Source organism: Sus scrofa, unplaced genomic scaffold (genome assembly GCF_000003025.6).
Source record: "Sus scrofa isolate TJ Tabasco breed Duroc unplaced genomic scaffold, Sscrofa11.1 Contig1489, whole genome shotgun sequence".
Taxonomy (NCBI): Eukaryota; Metazoa; Chordata; class Mammalia; order Artiodactyla; family Suidae; genus Sus; species Sus scrofa.
The window spans coordinates 1-17,384 of record NW_018084891.1 but is presented as its reverse complement, the minus strand read 5'-3'; the positions used below and the strand labels follow the sequence as shown (position 1 = coordinate 17,384).

The 17,384-nt window shown below is 36.8% G+C and overlaps 1 protein-coding gene and 1 pseudogene across 1 annotated transcript; both read left to right on the top strand.

Moving 5' to 3' along the window:
• Positions 1-451: 451 nt before the first annotated feature.
• Positions 452-1,225, top strand: LOC100515266 (olfactory receptor 4F3/4F16/4F29-like). Its single transcript, XM_013989093.1, has one exon. The coding sequence runs from the start codon at positions 452-454 to the stop codon at positions 1,223-1,225; it is 774 nt and encodes a 257-aa protein (XP_013844547.1).
• Positions 1,226-9,547: 8,322 nt separating this feature from the next.
• Positions 9,548-16,171, top strand: LOC100157133 (annotated as a pseudogene).
• The last annotated feature ends 1,213 nt before the right edge of the window (positions 16,172-17,384 follow it).

Here is a 17,384-nt window from a genome sequence, read left to right as displayed (position 1 = left end):
TTTCTAAATACTTACAAACTCTGTACCTAACATGCTGCATATTGGTAAAGACAGATCATGGACCTTCACATCTCTGTGGGATTGGTTCTGAGGGTTTGGGGTCAGAGCATATTCATTTTAAGTGCAAAATCAAAAGTTTTGGGGTTGAATTCCTCTTTCTCATATTGACCATCTTGTCTATCATGACTAATATGAGGGCATCAACACTGGGAAGAATCAGAGGATATTAACTGGAGAGACAAGTTAGTGGTAAGAACAGCTAGTGACACATAAGTGTCACTAATTTTTATGTGTGAACACATTTATAAGCCATAAGCATATTATGTCAGTTTCAATGCTAAAATGTAAAGAGGGCTTCACTACAACCTCTCTTCTGCTAATTTATTAATGTAATTATCATAATTTACATTTTTCCTATTGTCTCCTTCAAGTAGCAATGCTAACAAAGCCCATGGATGGAGCAAATCATTCTGTGGTGTCAGAGTTTGTGTTCCTGGGACTCACCAACTCCTGGGAAATACAACTTCTCCTCTTTGTGTTCACCTCCATGTTTTACATCGCAAGCATGATGGGAAACTCCCTCATTATGCTCACTGTGACTTCTGACCCTCACTTACACTCCCCCATGTACTTTCTGTTAGCCAACCTCTACTTCATTGACCTAGGAGTTTCTTCTGTCACTTCTCCCAAGATGATTTATGACCTTTTTAGGAAACGTAAAGTCACCTCCTTCGGTGCCTGCATTGCTGAAATCTTCTTCATCCACATCATTGGTGGTGTGGAGATGGTGCTACTTACAGCCATGGCCTTTGACAGATATGTTGCCATTTGTAAACCTCTCCATTATCTGACCATCATGAGCCCAAGATTATGTATCTCCTTTTTAGTGGCTGCCTGGGTGACTAGCCTTATCCACTCCATGGTTCAGCTGGCTTTTGTGGTAAACTTACCCTTCTGTGGGCCTAATGTGTTGGACAGCTTTTACTGTGACCTTCCTCGGTTCATCAAACTTGCTTGTATAGACACAGATCAACTAGAGTCCATGGTCACAGCCAACAGTGGACTCAGCTCTATTGCCTCCTTCATCATTCTGATCATTTCCTATATTGTCATCATTCTCACTGTTCAGAAACACTCTTCAGCAGGTTCATCTAAGGTTCTGTCCACACTGTCAGCTCACATTGCTGTGGTAGTCTTGGCCTTTGGTCCTTTGATATTTGTCTAAACATGGCCATCCCCCTCCATCCCCCTGGATAAGTTTCTGGCCGTCTTTGATTCAGTTTTCAATCCTTTCTTAAATCCTGTCATTTACACATTCAGGAATCAAGAAATGAAAACAGCAATGAGCAGACAGCTAGTACATGAGTTACAGGAAGATCTCTTAAAAGTGATTCCTATATTATGAAGTGCTCTTGTTGATTACTGATGTTCATTATTAAAGGTGAACTCAGGGAAAATCTTTTCTTCAGCCTGCTTTGATTTTATTATACACAGTGATATAGATTTGATTTAGTCTTTCACTTAGGGTGGGATGGGGGCATTAACTTCTGAAAAGAGAAAAAGAGTTACATATGAAGTATCTCTAATCAAGGGTTATAGTAATCTTGAGCTTCAATTCCTAAGGAATAATATTTTATGAAGTAATTATTACAAATACAAACATAGAATACTTCTTTAGGGCTTTCAGAACAGGGAGAACATCTCTCTCTTCACAGAAGTCTGTTTCACAGTCAGGAAGGTTTGCTTAGTGAAGTTTAAACTGAATGTTCCTGTTGTAGCTGCAGCCTGCCACATTCCATCCTCCTTAATGGAATGTGACTCTTCCAGGACTGTACAAGGAGGGCAGAATCTTTGAGACCATGCATGTCAGACCCCAGTGGGCATACACATCTTGGTAGAAGCCACAGGAGCTGTTCTTGAATTTAAATACTGAGAAACACCAGAGTTTTTCTCTATAATTAGAATTATACTTCTCAAGCCAATTAAAATTTCATTCCTTTTCTTTCTAATTCTTTCTCTTCATTTTTCTTCCATCATTTATGGTTTCTGGGCTAGAAAAATGTTTCCCTCTTTCCTTCTCCTCTCTCATGCTATCTTCCATCTCTTCCCTCTGGTCCTATTATTCCTCCTCCTTTTGATCACAAGAGTTGAGCAATAGTCTGTGAGTGAGAGGAGAATAATTGCATGCCAAAGGTAGGGTCACTTACAGAAGTGGGTTTCATATTTTTGACTAAAACCCACACTATGGAGTACTGTATTTATTGCAGTGTGTACCACAGCCCAGCTTCATAAGAAACTGGAAAAAAATTTACATAACATTATCTATTTTGGAAAAAAAAATCTTTTATTTCTTCTTCAGGTACAAACTTTGGTTTACAAGTGACTTTGTCAGCTATAGAATCTATGCTAAGAAAATTACACAGAAGATGGATAATAACATTTATTGCCTCTAATTAAGAGAAGAATAAATAGCCTAAGATAAATGTATGCCACATATATAATGAAAGCAAATAGAATTTGCTTCTTGAAAACCATACCATCTCTATCCATTCAATTTTGTCTTTTATTATCCTAATTTACACCAGGATAACACTTTATCTAGAGAAAAATGTTCCATTTATCCCCCTTGATAAACAAAACCACATTCTATTACTTGCATAGTCAGAAGTATTTTTGGTGATATTACTTCTAATACAGTCTCAGTTATCCATATTAATTATGATTTTAAACCAATATACTAGTCTCTATTTCACTGAGGATTCCTGAAGGTGAATAATTCAGGATTGTCTGTCATATACAATCATTTCAGTAAACCACTAAGCTCATAAATTCAAAATATAACCCTCAACAATCACACATATCCTACTCACACTTTCTTATAGGCAGTAAATATTATTCTTAAAGTAGCAAAAATGAATGTGCTCACTAACTTGATTAAAAAATGTAGATACTCTATAAAGATATTCACAAAGTCATACACACACACACACACCCTTGACAATGTTTGTTTCAATGTTCAATCTTATTTAAAAATCACTCAAGGAATATCCATTAATTTGACACTAAACTAAGGTCTCAAAATCTCTAAGGATATTAAAAGCTAAATATAAGTAAATACATTACAGAATGCTTCAAAGTATAATTCAAACTTGTTGATCACATAGTTTCATTTTTTTCTAATTTTAAATGTTGTCTGTACAGTAAGGTCAGGGGTAATATTTATAAAAATATTATCAAATCAGTCTGAATTATCCAAGAATATACTTTGATTATGTGAATTTTATCATGTAAAAATGCTTTTAGCTAGTAATTTCTATGAGAATTTTTTTCTAGTAAAATCTACCTCCTTTAAAATAGTAAAAGTCAGTTTAAAAATTTTTGGAATATGAGTTTTATTAGATTGATGGCAGCATCTATTAATCTTTACAAACTGATTCTTATAGAACCTATTTATTTTTAAATGCTTTGTATAAGTTATCACTATTTCCTTGATGTTGTTTCATGAACAAACATGAAAATATTTCATGTTTGCCCAGTAAGAATAATGTGTTTCAAATACAGAAACATGGCCAGACATAAAGCTTTTAGAATCAATTTTACCCCCTCACCAACAGATCAAAACTAGAATCAGATTCACCAAGACAGCAAAAGTAGAGATACATACAGACATTGGATCTTAAAGAACTTTCTACTTTCAATAGAAATGAGACATATTCTTATACAAATAAATTTAAAAAAACTAGCAAATCAAATTCTCCATCATTTCTCATTGATAGACAGTAGGTCCTGCACTAGTTTTCTAGAGCTGATATAACAAAGTATGATGTACAAACTGGATTTTTTCACACACAGAAATCCCTGTCACACATTCCGGAGCCCAGAAGTTCAAAATCAAGGTGTTCAAAAACAACCCTTCTGAGGAATGTGAAGGTAGGATCACTTCCACTTCTCTTCCCTTGGTTTATACATGACTGTCTTCTCCTATATCTCTTCACATCATCTTCCCTCTATGTGTATTTGTCTCTGTGCCCCAATTTCCTCAATTTAAAAGCATACCAGTAGTTTGGAGGAGGGCTAATCCTAATTACCTTCTCTTAACTCATTATACCTGGGATGACCTTATTGCCAAATGAGGTCATGTTTTGAAGTATTTTGAAGTACTGGGGGTTGGACTTCAGCAAATGCATTTTGAGGGGATACAATTCATGCCATGACAGACACTCACTGCCCCAACAGAGATTACCGAAAGGCCATATTATGAAACTAAATTCACAATCTCTTTTGCCACCAGTGTGGAATAATTTATCAGCTCTGTGTAAACCAGGATCTGAACCAAACTTGTCCAAGGCCCAGAAACAAACAAATCAACAGACTAAAAAATTACCAAAGCAGAAAAACAAAACAGAGTTTGGAGTGGCAGTGAAGGTGAAGTTTCACTGCTGTTTAGGATTCAGCATGGAAACTGAGAAGAGACATGCCTGGGCTTAAATGTCCCATGAAGGGCACTGCTTAGGAAGCACAGTTTATTGGCTTCAGAAGGTGTCCACTCAGATATGTTGATGTGCCTTCAAAATCTTCATATTATAATTTTCAAGAAGTTAAAAATGTGATTCATAAAATCATATGTTCAGTATTTATTTAATTTAGTAATGAGAGAATAGCAAGATTGGAAGCTGCTTGCAATCAAGTTTTGGTGGAGTAAGTTTCTAAGATTAAATTAATTTGGCCTATAATTTTCTTTTTTGGTGATATCTTTGTCTGGTTTTGGAATTAGGGTGATGGTGGCATCATATGTCTTTGGGAGTGTTCTTTCATCTTCAACCTTTTGAAAAAGTTTAAGGAGGATAGATTGATCCAAAGCCTATAGGATGCAAGAAAAGCAGTTCTAAGAGGGAAGTTTATAGCAATTAATTAAGTAATATATAGTCGATTTACAGTATTACATAAGTTTTAGGTACAACATCAGAGTGATTCACAATTTTAAAGGTTCTTCATTTATAGTAAATATAAAATATTGACTATATTGTGTTTACACAATAAACTATCCTTGTAGTTTATTTTATACATTATATTTTGTACCTCTTAATGCCCTACCTCTATCTTGTCCTTCTCTCCTTACCTCTCACCACTGGTAACCATTTTTATAATTCTATATCTGTGAGGCTGTTTCTATTTTGTTTTATTCATTAGTTTGTTGTATTTTTGAGATTGCACATGTAAGCAATACCATGTAACTATTTGTCTTTGTCTGATTTATTTCAATACCCTCCAAGTCCATCCATGCTATGACAAATGGGAAATTTTTATTGCTTTTTATTGCTGAGTAGAATTCCATTTTTGTGTGTATATAAATACAGGTAGAGATAGAGATATTGACTTAGATATGGATATACACCACATTATCTTTACTCATTCCTCTCTTGATAGACACTTAGGTGACTTCGATATCTTGGCTACTACAAATAATCCTTCTGTGAGCATCAAGGTATATGTATATTTTCAAATATTTCTTTTTACTTTATTTGAATAAATACTTAGGTGTCAAATTGCAGGATCATTTGATTTTTTTATTTTTTAAAATAAATCTCCATAGTATTTTTCACAGTGGCTGTACCAATTTATATTTTTTCCACAGTGTACACAGTTTCCCTTATCTCCAAATTCCTGCCAACATTTCTTATTTGTAGACTTTTCCTCTTTTTTTTTTTTTGTCTTTTTAGGGCCACACCCATGGCATATGGAGGTTCCCAGGCTAAGGGTCTAATTGGAGCTGTTGCTGCCAGCCTATGCCAGAGCCACAACAGTGCCAGATCTGAGCCATGTCTGTGACACACACCACAGCTCACAGCAATGCCGGATCCTTAACCCACTGAGTGAAGCCAAGGATCAAACCTGCAACCTCATGGTTCCTAGTCAGATTCATTAACCACTGCACCATGACAGGAACTCCTGTTATTTGTAGACTTTTTGATGATAGTCATTCTGACAATATAAGGTGATATCTCATAGTAGTTTTAATTTGCATTTCTCTTATGACTGATGATGTTGAGCATATTTTCATGTGCCTGTTGGTCTTCTGAATGTCTTCTTTGAAAAAGTGTTTAAACAGGTCTTCTACCCATTTTTTAAAAAGGTTGTTTTTATTGATATTGAATTGTATGAACTATTTATATATTATGGATATTAACCTCTTATTGGTCATATCATTTGCAAATATTTTCTCCAATCAGTAGGTTATCTTTTCATTTTGTTGAAATTTTCCTTTGCTGGGAAAAAACTTTTAAGTTTAATCAGTAGATCTTTTTGTTTATTTTTTCTTGTGTTTCCTTTGCTTTAGAAGTCAGATGCAAAACAATATTGCTATGATTTATAGAAAGCTGTGTTTATTACATTTTTTCTCTTTATCATTTAGCACCACTCCTTTCTGGCCTATAATGTTTCTGCTGATAAATTAGCTGGTGTTCTTACAGGGTTTCCCTTCTATATGATCAGTTATTTCTCTCTTTCTGCCTATAAGATTCTCTCTTTATCTTTAACTTTTGCCACTTTAATTATAATATATCTTGGTGGGGGTTCTTGGAGTTGATCTTTTTTTGGGACTCTCTGTGCTTCCTTTACCTAGTTGTCTGTTTCCTTTCCCAGGGTAGGGAATTTTCAGCTATTATTTCTTCAAAGTTTTTGTCTTCTCTCTCTTCTCCTTCTTGGACCCCTATATGTTGAATGTTACTATATTTGATGTTGTCTCAGAGTTGTCTTAAACTAGCATTGTTCTTCAAAAATTCTTTTTTTTATCCATTCTGACTGGGTGACTCACCACTCCATCTTACAGATTACTTATCTGTTCTGTATAATTCAATCCTCTGTTGATTCCCTCTATTACATTTTATTTCAGTTATTGAATTCTTCAGCTTTGATTACTCTTAGTAGTTTGAGGTTGATATGGAATCAGAATAGGACTCATTGAACATTATGGTTGAGTCTGTTTTGAAAGCTGTTGGATTTTTGTTGGAACAGCAAAAAAAAAAAAAAAAAAAAAAAAAAAAAAGAGAGAGTTAAAGGAGAGTTTCCTGATGAGGTTTCACAGTAGGTCTAGTGAGAACTGATAAAAATAGGGGCAGTGAAAGAGAAAGGGTTAGATACATGGCAGATACATTAAATTGAAAAAGAAATTGACATATTTCACCCATTTAAAAATTACCCCAAACTATATGATTGGCAATGTTCAATATTTTTAAATGAGCATTTGTTATTTTTATCACAGTTTTGTCAGTAAATCATTACAAATAAAATTAAATTTACTCATCCTATAGGATTCCTCTTGCCCTCCCCAGAGAAAATTATTACTATGAAATTCTTGTATAGCCTTCTTATTCAAATTTTTATGTTTCTAATATGCATATTTTTATATTTATTAAAAAAAACATATTAATGGACTCAGAGAGTTCAAATCTATGTTGTACAAAGGTCAACTCTACATTTTATTCAAGTGTTCAGCCAATATTTATTCATGATTCTAAATTTTTGATTCACTGGATTAAAGAAGATGGATGTAGCCCTAAATTTTATGAGGCTTGATGCCTAGTTGGAAAGGAGAAACTAAACAAATAATAAATGATATTTGTGGCAAGTACTGCTAACAAATAGATTCCTTGAGAGCAAATCAGTTGAACTTACACAAGAAGATAGTTTAATTTTTACCACTAAGAAAATGTGAATATTATATTCATCCTAATTATACATTGAAATATATTTTCTGACATGGAAGTTTGATGATCCCTGTTGATCAATAATATTTATTTTCTTTTTCCTTTTTTTAATTCTAATTTTAATTCTTTGTCTTTAGGGCCATACTTGTGGCATACAGAATATCTTGGGCTAGGGGTTAAATTGGAACCTCAGCTGTTGGCCTATGCCACAAACACAGCAATGCCAGATCTGAGCCGTGTCTGGGACCTACACCACAGCTCGTGGCAATGCCAGATCCTTCACCCACTGAGCAAGGTCAGGGATTGAACCAGCATCCTCATGGAACTAGTCGGTTTGATTTCAGCTGAGCCACAGTGGGAACTCCAATAGCATTTATTTTCTTATTTATATATTCATTATACCTCACATGTTGTGTGTTGTTTGTTAGAGGAAGTGAAATAAATAGAAATGAACATAACATTTACTGAATACTTACTATAACCTATGATTAAGACGGATCAATTATTTTACTTATTACAGTTTCATATATAAATGTACTGAAGCTCAAAGAGTTTAAGTAAATTGCCCAAGATCAAGTTGTTGGTTGTTAGTATTCTAAATCTAAAACCCATATTCCTTTTGCTAAAGTGAAGTATCGCTAAATAAGAGTAACTAATTACAGGATAATGTGATAATTTCTTATATAGAGAATTGTACAAAATGGTTTCCACACTACAGTAAGCATTTCATAATTCTAAGCTTTTCATACTGCATGCTAAGTATGCAAAGGCAGTGTTTCCTCAAATTAACTGGGTCGAAGCATAAGATGTTTTTCTTTCATTCTACTCTTTCATGGACTATGAATTGGACTTTGGTAAAATACAAAATCAGAAACCTCAGTGTCACTGCAATATCAAATTGTTGGAGAAGTTTCTTACACTTCACAAAGTCTGTACCAAGTATGATGCAAACTATTAACCATCTGTGATTGGTTCATGGGCCTGTACCTCTTAGTGTGGACCACTTTTTCTCTGCTTCAAGGATTACAAATATGAATGAGTCATAATTTCTGAGTTAGAAATTGGTTCACAATAGCACAAAGGATAGGAAAATAAATGCTAGTAATAATAAATCAAGGCTTTGTAGATGTGGTAAGCACCTAAGTAATATTGCCGGTGAGGAGTTCCTGTCATGGCTCAGCAGAAACGAATCCAACTAGCATTCATAGGGACACAGGGTCCATCCCTGGCCTCACTCAGTGGGTTAAGGATGGGGCATTGCTACGAGTTGTGGTATAGGTCACAGACATGGCTCAGATCCTGTGTTGCTGTGACTATGGTTTAGGCCGCCAGCTACAGCTCCAATTCAGCCCCTAGCCTGGGAATGTCCATATGCCGCAGGTGCAGCCCTTCAAAAAAAAAAAAGAAAGAAATATTGAAGGTGAGGGTGAGTATATTCCCACAGGTGGGGCCAGATGAAGGTTTATAGTCTTGGAAGAGATCACAGTAGTGATTAGTCCCAGGCATCTTGGGCCAGATCATATTAGAAATCAAAGGTTTAGGGTTGAATTCTTATTCTTTCTATTGAACATCTTGTATCTCATTTGTATTATTATGACATCCAACCTGAAAGGAATCAGAGGGTCTTAAATGCAGAGACAACGTGGTGATAGAGAATAGCTCCATATGACTGCCACTAATTTTTCTGTGTGATCACATTGCAAAGACTGTGAGGTCACTTTTCATGCTAAAGTAGAAATAAGCATTCATAATAGACTTCTATTCTAATTTATTAACATAATTATTATATTTTAAATTTTCTCCTCTCATCTTCCTTCAGGTAGCAATTGCCTACAAAACCAATGTATGAAGCAAATGAGTCTGTGGTGTCAGAGTTTGTGTTCCTGGGACTCACTAATTCATGGGAGATCCAGCTTCTTTGTATTCTCCTCCACATTTTACATGGCAAGCATGATGGGAAACTCCCTTATTTTGCTCATGGGGACTTCTGACCCTCACATTACACTCCCCCATGTATTTTCTGTTGGCCAACCTCTCATTCACAGACCTGGGAGTTTCTTCTGTCTTTACTCCTGGGATGATTTATGACTTTTTCAGGAAGGAGAAAGACATCTCCTTTAATAGCTGCATCAGTCAAATCTTCTTCATCCATGTTTTGAGTGGTGTGGAAATGGTGCTGCTCATAGCCATGGCCTTTGACAGATATGTTACCATATGTAAGCCTCTCCATTATCCAACCATCATGAGCCCAAAAATATGCATCTTCTTTTTAGTGGCTGCCTGGATAATTGGCCTTACCCACTCCACAGTTCAACTGGCTTTTGTGGTAAACTTACCCTTCTGTGGTCCTAATGTGTTGGATAGCTTTTAATGTGACCTTCCTCAGCTCATCAAACTTGACTGCATAGACACAGATCAACTAGAGTTCATGGCCTATGCCAACTGTGGATTCCTCTATTGGCTCCTTCTTCATCCTGATCATTTCCTGCATTGTCATCATTCTAACTGTTCAGAAACACTCTTCAGCAGGTTCAACCAAGGCTCTCTCCACACTTTCAGCTCACATCACTGTGGTAGTCTTGTTCTTTGGTCCTTTGATATTTTTCTATATGTGGCCTTTTCCCTCCACACACCTGGATAAGTTTTTGGCCATCTTTGATGCCCTTCTCACTCCTTTCTTGGATCCTGTCATTTATACATTCAGGAAACAAGAAATGAAGGTGGCAATGAGGAGAGTATGCTGACGCCTAATCAGTTACAGAATGTCTCTCTCTTTTTTTTTTTTTCTTTTTTTTGCTTTTTAGGGCCATACCCATGGCATACGGAGGTTCTCAGCCTAGGGGTCTATTCTGAGTTACAGCTGCCAGCCTACACCACAGCCACAGCAACACCAGATCTGAGCTGCGTCTGTGACCTACACCACAGCTCAAGGCAATGCTGGATCCTTAACCCACTGAGTGAGGCCAGGGTTCGAACATGCAACCTCATTTGTTTCTGCTGCACCACAAAAGGAACTCCCCAGAACGTCTCTTTAAGTGATGACTGTATTGTAATTGTCCTTGTTGATTATCAGTGTTAATTACTGATGATCAACCTTTCAAAAAAGCTCTTGTTTGTACTACCTTGACTTAATTATACACTGACATGGACTCCATTTTTCCTTTCACATAGGAGGCAGAGACATTCACTTTTGAAAGAGAGATTTACATAGAAAGTATTTGCAAACCCAGAGATTATAATAATCTTGAGCCTAAATTCCTAAGTGATAATATTTATAAAAAGTTGTTTTTAATAAATAACTATAAGGGAATATTTCTTTGAAGCTTTCAGAACAGGAAAAATCTTTCCCAATCTACCCTAATGCAAGAGGAATCCAACTTAATTTGACTACATCTGCATGCTTTATATTTCAAATATCATCGTATTCAGAAAGACAGAGGCTTAGGATTTCAGCATGTCTGTTTGGTTTGGACACATATCAATCTATAATACTAATACAGGTAGTATAGTTATTTGGAAAGAAGGATGACTGTAGGATCAATATACCTACTGATAAATGTGAAAATATATTTAAAATAAACAGTACAAGACACTTCAGCTCTGTTAAAGGCAATTAACTCATTTACCCATTTACTTACTTAATCACTCCTCCAACCACCACTATTATAGCCACCCCATTGATGGGAGTGGTGCTGGAGGCCTGTGGGCATAGAAAAATAGAAAAGGCTCAGATGTTTCCCTGAAAAAATTTAGAATTTTATGCAGTTTATCAACCTTGGCATATATGGGGCTGGGTAATTCTTGGTTGTGGAACTATACGTTATCCTATGCAATATAGGATCTGTAGCAGCATTTCTGACCTCTACCCACTAGATGCCAGCAACAACTTTGTTCTCCCTACTATCCCCTCCCAGCACCCCCATGCTAAAAGTGTTTTCAGGCATTGCCAAATGTCCCTGTAGGGAAGTTCAAAGCATCCTCAGTGAGAATCCTGGTTTAGTGAGAAAGACTTAAAAGAACATCATTTCCATGCATTTGGTCAGTCCTACAATACAGGTGCATGTGTTGGAAATGTGTTTTGGATATATTCTGGCCTTGTGCTGATCATTACTAATATACTTCTGCAAACTAGTTCCTAGTTCAATCCCGAAAGGAGATCTTGTATTTCCCTATAACCCATGGTTGACTTCTGTGCTCTGCAGTGATTATTGTCATGCCATGTGATAAATCTTCAGCCATGTGAATATTTTAGCCAAATAGCCAATTAGACTCTATTGCTTTTTTTTTTTTTTTTTTTTTTTTTTATCTTTCACTCTGGTGAATAACTGTCAGAGCTATGTAAAAGAAAAATCTCTTTTTAAAAAAGTACTTATTAAATATTAAACTGTTGAAAATGAACCAGTGTATAGATCAGGATGGGAAGAACTGGAATTTGTAACCAACTCAGCAAAACATATTTGGGTTGAGGAGGACATGTTTCTTTAAACAAAAATGTTTTATTACTTTTAAGTGAAGTTATTATTACTTTTACTTTAATAATTTTCCAAGCACAGAGCTGTAGTGATTAGGTCAAAAATGAAGACTGACAATAGTTAAAGTAAATGATATTCCATTAAATCTAACTGGGTTTGAGGCAGTTGCACTGATTTGCTCCTGTAGCAGATGATATGGGTCCCTTATTTTTATATTTCCTTTGCTTACATAATTACATTTATTGACCCTCTCATGCTGCTTTCTCTTAAATTCTAGATTGAAACATATTTTTGTTCAGCTTGGGAAACTGTTGATAAAAATGTTGTGGTTCTTTATGTATTTTTAATTCTAACATTCAAGTGATTATTTGAATATTGCTTCAAATGCTTCACCCTCCTCACTCAATCCTATAAAACTTTGAGTATGTACAGAAATTCTCTACCTACTGTCGCCAAGTGTAAGTGGGAAGAATTTGCAGTATCTCTTTGCTGAGGTTTCTGATACTTAGTAGGTTTCAGTGACAGCAGAGTTGTTCTACTATAGTGTTGACAATTATTAGCTCTTTACTTTCAGAGATGAATATTCTTCGGTGTTTAATTCACCCTAGCTGTACACCTATCTAGAGAGGCTAGGGAGAAGTAGCTTCTTCTGTGCCTAACTCCTTAGAGATACAGAGTAAATGTCTTAAAGAGGAGTACAACTGACACTTGACTGTAATAGTCCAAGGTTCATCCCTGGAGGTCTTCAGTTAACTACACACAGATTACTCCGATAGCTCTAGATGTCTTGGCAAGGTAAATGCATGTAAAACAAAAAGAGAATGATTCCCCTGTGTCTTTTGCCATTTATGGTAATATAAGTGGCTAATATATTCTTTACAATATATATCATATATCAAAAATTCCAACTAGGTTATGACAGCATATTCAGCCTTTATCACTATTTGTGTTATTGAGTTCAATAATGTTCTACTTATTGTATGAAGGATCATTCATTTATTTCCCTCAGATTCCATTATTAAAGCTTCAAATGCCTATTTATTCTAGAGTCCATTTTAAATTTGATGACTAAATATATATTTACTCTATTAGCACCCTTCATACTTTCATAGATTTGGGGTTTTTTGTTTCTTTGTATATGAAAACTTGGCATCGAGATGCACTATTTCAGTCTCCATATGTCAAGGTTGTTTACAGGGCTGGACATTTTACTCTGCATCATCTCAGAATATCAAAACTATAACCACTTCTCACTACCTCTATGTTTTATCACCCTGATCTAAGTCACCATCCCCTCTTGCTTGGGTGATTGCAATAGCTCCCAATAATCTCCCTAATTCCAACCTTGAAAGTTTAAGTGCATTCACAATGCAGCCACCAGAGTGATCCTTCAACATTGTAAGCCAATTTTATTGTTCTCCTGATCAAAATCCAATTGCTTATCCCACTCAGAATAATAGCCATAGTCCTTACAATGGCTTATAAGGCCCTCCCCGATGCCACCCCCATCTGCCTATTCAGGTTCAGCATCTCTAGCCTTCTTATAGTTCATTGAATATTCCATGAGTGCACACCTTATGGTTATTCTTGGTATATTCTCGCCTGGTATATTCTTTTCCTAAATAACACTCATGGTCTTCTGATTCATCTTCTTTAGCTTTCTGATCAGTCAACTTATCCACAAGGAATTTCCTTTTAAACCTACTTTATAATAACACACCCAATCCCCCTTTCTAGCTTAATTTTTCTTTACAGTGAAATTGTTATCTAATACCCTATGTAGTTTTGTTTATGTTTATTTTTAATTATCTTTTTTCTCAGCTATAGTGTAATTTTATGAGGATAGAAATTTTTGTGTGATTTATTTATTTATTGTCATTTTAAGGCCACACCAGTGGCATCTGATGGTTCCAAGGGTAGGAGTCAAATCCAAGCTATAGTCTCTAGCCACAGCCAGAGCAATGCCAGATCTGAGCCACATCTGTGACCTATACCACAGCTCACAGCAACACCAGATCCTTAACCCACAGAGCAAGGCCAGGGATTGAACTTGCATCCTCATGGTTACTAGTTGGATTCGTTTTCTGCTGAACCGAGATGGGAACTCCTGTCTGATTTATTCTTAGCTATATTTCTAGTGCTTAGACTCTTCCCTGATACACAGAAGATCCTTGATAAATATTTGTTGAAAGAAATGAGTTAATAAGTAGTAAATATTTCATTCCAATCATTTATTCATTCATTAATACTTTTTCACCACCTAATATTTGCAAGATACTGTATGAGGATAAAAATTTAAAGTCAGGGTGATTTATAACCTTGAGTAGAGGAAACAGACATTGAACAACTATAAACAGAGTAAGAAAATGTAAATGTATAGTTAGGTTATGAGGAAGGTTAGGCAAATGAGGTACCATTTGATCTGAATATTAAAGAATTAATAATATTTGGGGAGTTCCCTTCTGGCACAGTGGGTTAAGATTCCAGCCTTGTCACTCCAGCTCTCTGAGTCTCTGCTGAGGAATAGGTTTGATCCCTTGCCTGGAAACTTCTGCATGCCACAGGCATGGCTAAAATAATAATAATAGTAATAATAATTGGATAAATATAAAAACAGGGAAGGATCATTTCTGGTTTGAACAATGAAATCAGGTTCACAGGATCTTACAAATCTTTCTGTCTTCTGTCACATGATAGTCTTCTTTGGAAGAGGATGGTTAACAGTCACCATACTGATAAGCAAGTTAACATCCCTTTGCCTGTGTTTTCATCAGGTGCACCCCTGGGATGAGTCCATAGATCACTCACCATTCCTTGTGTTAGCAAGAACACCTGGCAAGTCAGTTACTGTCATATATAATCACAATACTAGTGGCTAATAGATGATACTAGATTTCTGTGAAATGTTCAGGTCATTTTTGACTTCTGAAATTTATACACATATCCATAGATGGTGTTAATATAATACTACTAATTTATAATTGAATTATTTTCTTACTTATTTTGGGGGATTTATTCACTTATTTTTAGGCCCACACCCTTGGCACATGGAAGTTCTGAGCCTAGGGGTTGAATGGAAACTACAGTTCCCAGTCTCTGACACAGCCACAGCAATGCCAGATCCAAGCTGAATCTGAAACCAACACTACAGCTCACAGCAACACTGGATCCATAATCCACTGAGCGAGGCCAGGGGTCAAACCCATATCCTCATGGATCCTTGTCAGGTTCAGTAACCACTGAAGCATGAAGGGAACTCCCTCATTTTCTTCCTTTAAATAACAGAAGAATGAACAACAAAATAAGCCAATGAATGCAGCCAACAGTCTGTGGTGTCTGAGTGTCTTCCTGGGACTCTCTAATTCCTGGGAGATCCAGCCCCTTCTTTTTTTGCTTTTGTCTTTTCTATGTGTCTAATATGATGGGTAACCTCCTCATAGTGGTCACTGTGAGCTCTGACCCTTATTTATACTCCCCAAAGTATTTTCTGTTAGCCAATCTCTCCATCATTGCCCTGATAGCTTGCTCTGTTGCAGCACCCAAGATGATCTGTGATCTTTCCAGGAAGTGAAAAGTCAGCTCCTTTGGGGTCTGTATAGCTCAGATTGTCTTTAGCCATACAGTCGGGGGGCACTGACGTGTTGCTGCTTATCACCATGGCCTATGACAGTACATGGCCATGTGTAAGCCTCTTCACTGCCTGAACATCATCAGCTCACAAATGTGCATTCTGATTTTAGTGGTTACCTGGCTCATTGGTCTCATTCACTCATTGGCCCAGCTGCTTTTGCTGTCAGCTTTTCCTTCTGTGGACCTAAGGTCTTAGGCAGCTTTTACTGTGTCCTGCCTGAACTAATCCGTCTTGCCTGCACAGATAGCTATGAACTGGTGTTCGTGGTCATTGCCAACAGTGGCTTCATTTCCTTGGGTATTTCCTTCCTGCTCATCCTCTCTTATATCTTCATCCTAGACACCCTCCAGAAACACTCCTAACGGAATTCATCCAAGGATCTTTCCACTCTGTCAGCTCATATTACCGTGGTGTTTTTATTCTTTGGTTCACCAATTTTTTTTTTCCTAATATGGCCCTCTCTTTCAGGACATCTGGATGAATTTCTAGACATATTAGATGCGGTTTTAAATTCTTTCCTCAATCCAGTCATCTACACACTCAGGAATAGGGGGATAAAGATGTCACTAAGGAAAGTGTTTTGTCAGCTTATGAATTTTAGAAAATCACAAAGAGGCTTTGTTAAAACAAAATTTCCAAGTGACTATTGATAAACTTTCTGTCCCTACTAGCCAATACTCATGAAAAAGGGACTACATTTCTGAGGTTTTATCTCTCCTTTTTTTCCCCCCTTTGGAATCCATTCCTCTGTTTCTTCATTTTTGCTACTCCTTGTGTTGGTTTCAATGCATTAGATAAAACAATCACTTCTCCCAGTCTTGAAGGAGGAGCCTTATGTAGGGGATGAAGCCTATGGTTCAACCCTACCCTACCTCATGGTTGTCTCTCAAATATTTGTGATTGTCCAAGTAACCATTATATTTTTTAATTGCCCCCAGGAGTTGAGGTGTGCCAATACTGTCAGTGTCAAAAAGGAAGGATCCTAGATTTAGGCTGATTGGAAACTAGACCCTCAGGCATAGCTTTCAAAGAAGCAAATAGAGTAGTATTCTGATGGTTCAGCAGTTAAGAGTCCATCATTGTCACTGCTGTAGTGCAGTTTTATCCCTGGCCTGGAACTACATGCCACAGACATGGCCAAAAAAAAAAAGTGCAAATAGATGTAGTCCTGAAGGCCACAGCATAAGCCCACTGTCCACCAGAGCCAGGAAATCTAAAGGTGTCCACTGGTGGCAGTGGCAAAACGGATGCTACAAGAGGAATAAATAAGCTCCCGTCTGGAGGATAGCAGTGAGCTCTACTGAGGCAGAGGGAGAGTAAGTTGCCTGAGTTCCTGGAGGCAAGTCCATCCACAGGCACCTACAGAGGCCAAATCTGGAGCACCCCTCAGCTGAAGCTCCAGGACAGGATAATTACAAAAAGACTAGGCATGGTCTACAGTCTGTCAAGTACTGTCAGGGTGGTAGCTCCAGCCTCTCTCTCCATGAGTCCGTGGACCAGAACCACCTGGCCACCAGAGCAAACCACCGCAATAATAACTGGCATATAGGACAGGTGGCTGTGCACAGAGAGTAA

Coding starts and splice junctions, on each gene's coding strand:
- LOC100515266 (XM_013989093.1), top strand. CDS start 452: ATGGATGGAGCAAATCATTCTGTGGTGTCAGAGTTTGTGTTCCTGGGA.